General features: G+C 36.6%; 1 protein-coding gene across 1 annotated transcript; it reads right to left on the bottom strand.

Annotated features, from left to right (window-relative positions):
• Window positions 1–307: 307 nt before the first annotated feature.
• On the bottom strand, window positions 308–2,263 carry LOC147385935 (bark storage protein A-like). The gene is made up of 6 exons (XM_086423793.1): window positions 1,978–2,263; window positions 1,806–1,873; window positions 1,468–1,623; window positions 1,158–1,367; window positions 887–1,066; window positions 308–627 (listed from the first exon to the last, which is right to left on the bottom strand). Exons 1-6 carry the CDS (start codon window positions 2,228–2,230, stop codon window positions 427–429), a joined length of 1,068 nt encoding a protein of 355 aa, XP_086279919.1. The 5' UTR covers window positions 2,231–2,263; the 3' UTR covers window positions 308–426.
• Between the last annotated feature and the right edge of the window lie 594 nt (window positions 2,264–2,857).

The following is a 2,857-nucleotide window of genomic DNA, read 5'->3' as shown; positions in this document are numbered from 1 at the left end:
AATTTTTTTTTTCGAGGGGCAAAAACTGTCAAATTAATTAAGGATGGGAGAAATTCGACAGCTCTAAGCCGTCAAATCTAGGAATATCTAGAATTTCGACGGTCTTAAACCGTCAAAATTCATTTTGTAAAATTAGTGGGCCCTGGCCCGTCACTTTTTTCTGTCAAATTTTCCAATTTTCACATAGTGTATGATTTAATATTCTTGTAACATTATTTGATCAAGGATTTGAATCAATGGTTGATGTACCAGTTCCTAAATCCTTGATTTGTTCGATTTGTTTCCATGTTATTAAAGTAGCTAGGGATTTAACAGTGATACAAGGACTTATTTATCATACATAGAGGATGACATGTCCATTACATAGGGATATTGTCCAGCTTTACTACTACTACTACTGGTACCACGCCCTTCAGCTCCACTTGGTTACATAGAAATGAAAGGTTCTATCTTATAATTCCCAAATACTTTATTAGGAAACACCTTGATATATTGACGGACTGCTTTGGCAACATTGTTATATGCTAAGGGCTTGAATATGTTGCTCGAGTCCATTTGTGATGGAACTCCAGCTAAGTTCGACAACCCTCGAAAGACGATCACTGGACACCCATTGGACATGCTTGTCTGCAAATCACCACAGTCGAAAGTAAAGACACATCAAATGTTGAGAAGCACCAACTTATGTATACAATTACAATGATCTATAATAATAAGTAAATATGCAACTAGGGTTGCTTACAGCCATAGTTGGAAGAAATGTACAAGATTAAAAAATTGAATAGAGAAAACAAGATTCATTCATCAATTAACCAAAAATTATGGGATAAGACTTCTCTGATGATGATGATCAAGTAATTTAGTTATTAAAAAAAAAAAAACTTACCGTTACTACGGAAAAACTCTCCATATCCAAAGATGATACGCCGAAAGTTTTATGGAGGAACTCTCTATATGCATAATTGTCCACATATATGTCAGAGGTCGAGCCCTTTAAGCCAACCACCACCTGGGGTTTACGTGGAAGGCAAGAACTCTTGTCCAAACACTGGTCGAGATCCATCCCCTGAAGAAATTAAATTTGAAATATGTTTTAATCGAAGCTTCCGTATAAGAAACACTAATAAACAAGAAAGCAAAGAGTACATGTATATGACCTCCAAGTTGTTAGCCACGCTAAGCCAATTCGTGCTTGTGTTTGCCCAAACGATATATTTAGGGACATTAGGCTCTCCCGACTCGGAGTAGTATTCATGGTCCTTAAACCCAATGCGACCCAATTTATTGATCCCATCTCCCAGGGGTACATTGTAGTCTCCGATGTCCAACTTAGCGATATCATATTTCTTTAAAGGTGCCCCATAATTCTGTAAAGCGTAAATAGAAACTTTGTGATCTTTAACACTAAATCAGGACAAGTAGATGAAAAGAGATTAATAAATATAAACTTTTGATAATTAAACAGACCAGCCAATCCCATAGTCCTGTTTGAATAAATCTCTTGGGGATAACGATGTCTCCGATGGATAAGGAGCTGTCCCCATTACCAGAAATTCCAAAATGGATGATCCCAGACAAGTTGAATAGATCCACCATTTGTTGTGTCGCGGTTGCAGCGTTCCTCTATTCGTACAAAGAACCATGCGTAGAAAATTAGCTTAATCCTCCCTCCAAAAATAAAATTATTTCAAACAAAAAGACAAAAAAAAAAAAAAAACATCTATCCAACCACATATATAGGAAAGGAGTACGTAGAAGCTAAAAATGTAGAAGGTGATGGACGGGTAGGGAATAAATTTGTTTACCATTCCAACTCCACATCTCACAAAGAGGATCTTCTTGCCATGGATTGTCCCCACACGATATCGCCTCCCTATTACATGAATGCATCACAGCCCAAACAATAACTGTCCTTCATTAACTAACTAAATTTTACTAACTAAACCAAGACATGCAAGGAAAGTAGTTCAAGCACACCTGCTACATCGACTGATGGAAAACGTGGGTGAGGTTTAAAGGCATCAGTATCGAAGAATGCTTTTTCTTCCTTTGATTTTACAGCGATGATACCTATGCGAGTTCCCTCACTGTTCAAGTCCGGGATTATACTCAAATACTCCCTTTGCAGGTCAAAGGCCTTAGTAGACACACAATTAGCAAGCACCGATGAGATCACCACCACTAACACAAGAACATATGAAGAGGAGAGTGCTGTTTGCATTGCAGCCATGGCTCAGCTTAATTTGTGTTGCAACTTTCATTCGGAGCTAGCTCCTATTTAATACAAATTCTACACAGATCTCGAGGATTATCAATGGTGTGGGGGGCCTGTATGCGAGACGAGCACATTTTCCATGAGGTGTGGTTAATTTCTTGGATGAAAAATAAAGTTACACTTGTACTACAAGTTAAAACACAGATCTCGAGGACCTCAATTAATGGTGTCGGGATCCAAAAACCTAACACTTTCTTACCAGCAGTGAATTTATAATATAGTTTGTGGGTCTTGTTATCGTGTGTCCTTTTTTGGGCACGCATTAATGGACAACAAATACGCTTGGGAAATTGTTTTTTTTTTTTTTTTTTAAATTTTAAAAATGCCATTACAAAAAATCCTTTTTAACAAAGGAAAATGCCCTCGGATGCTTATTTCCAAAGTGTGTTTATTGCACTTTATGTTCTCTTTGAGCATACATTAATAAAACCTAAAGTTTTTGGAAAGATTTTAATGGATTACCACATTGGCAATCCAACAACGCATACCCCTCTAAATTTCATGAAAAAATTCATGTTCAAAATAAAAATAATAATAATTTCTTTTGGCATTGATTCAAGGTTTTAAAAAAGAATAATTCCT

This window comes from Akebia trifoliata, chromosome 14, assembly GCF_017979445.1.
Source record: "Akebia trifoliata isolate Shusen 1 chromosome 14, ASM1797944v1, whole genome shotgun sequence".
NCBI classification, from domain to species: Eukaryota; Viridiplantae; Streptophyta; class Magnoliopsida; order Ranunculales; family Lardizabalaceae; genus Akebia; species Akebia trifoliata.
The sequence above is the reverse complement of the archived record's forward strand: the minus strand, read 5'-3'. Positions and strand labels throughout refer to the sequence as shown.

Excerpts from the sequence above, each read along its gene's own strand:
- LOC147385935 (XM_086423793.1), bottom strand. The coding sequence starts at position 2,230 with ATGGCTGCAATGCAAACAGCACTCTCCTCTTCATATGTTCTTGTGTTA. Across the intron at positions 1,624-1,805 it reads TGAGATGTGGAGTTGGAATG|AGGAACGCTGCAACCGCGAC; the intron begins GTAAACAAATTT and ends TTGTACGAATAG. Across the intron at positions 1,067-1,157 it reads GCGTGGCTAACAACTTGGAG|GGGATGGATCTCGACCAGTG; the intron begins GTCATATACATG and ends TAATTTCTTCAG.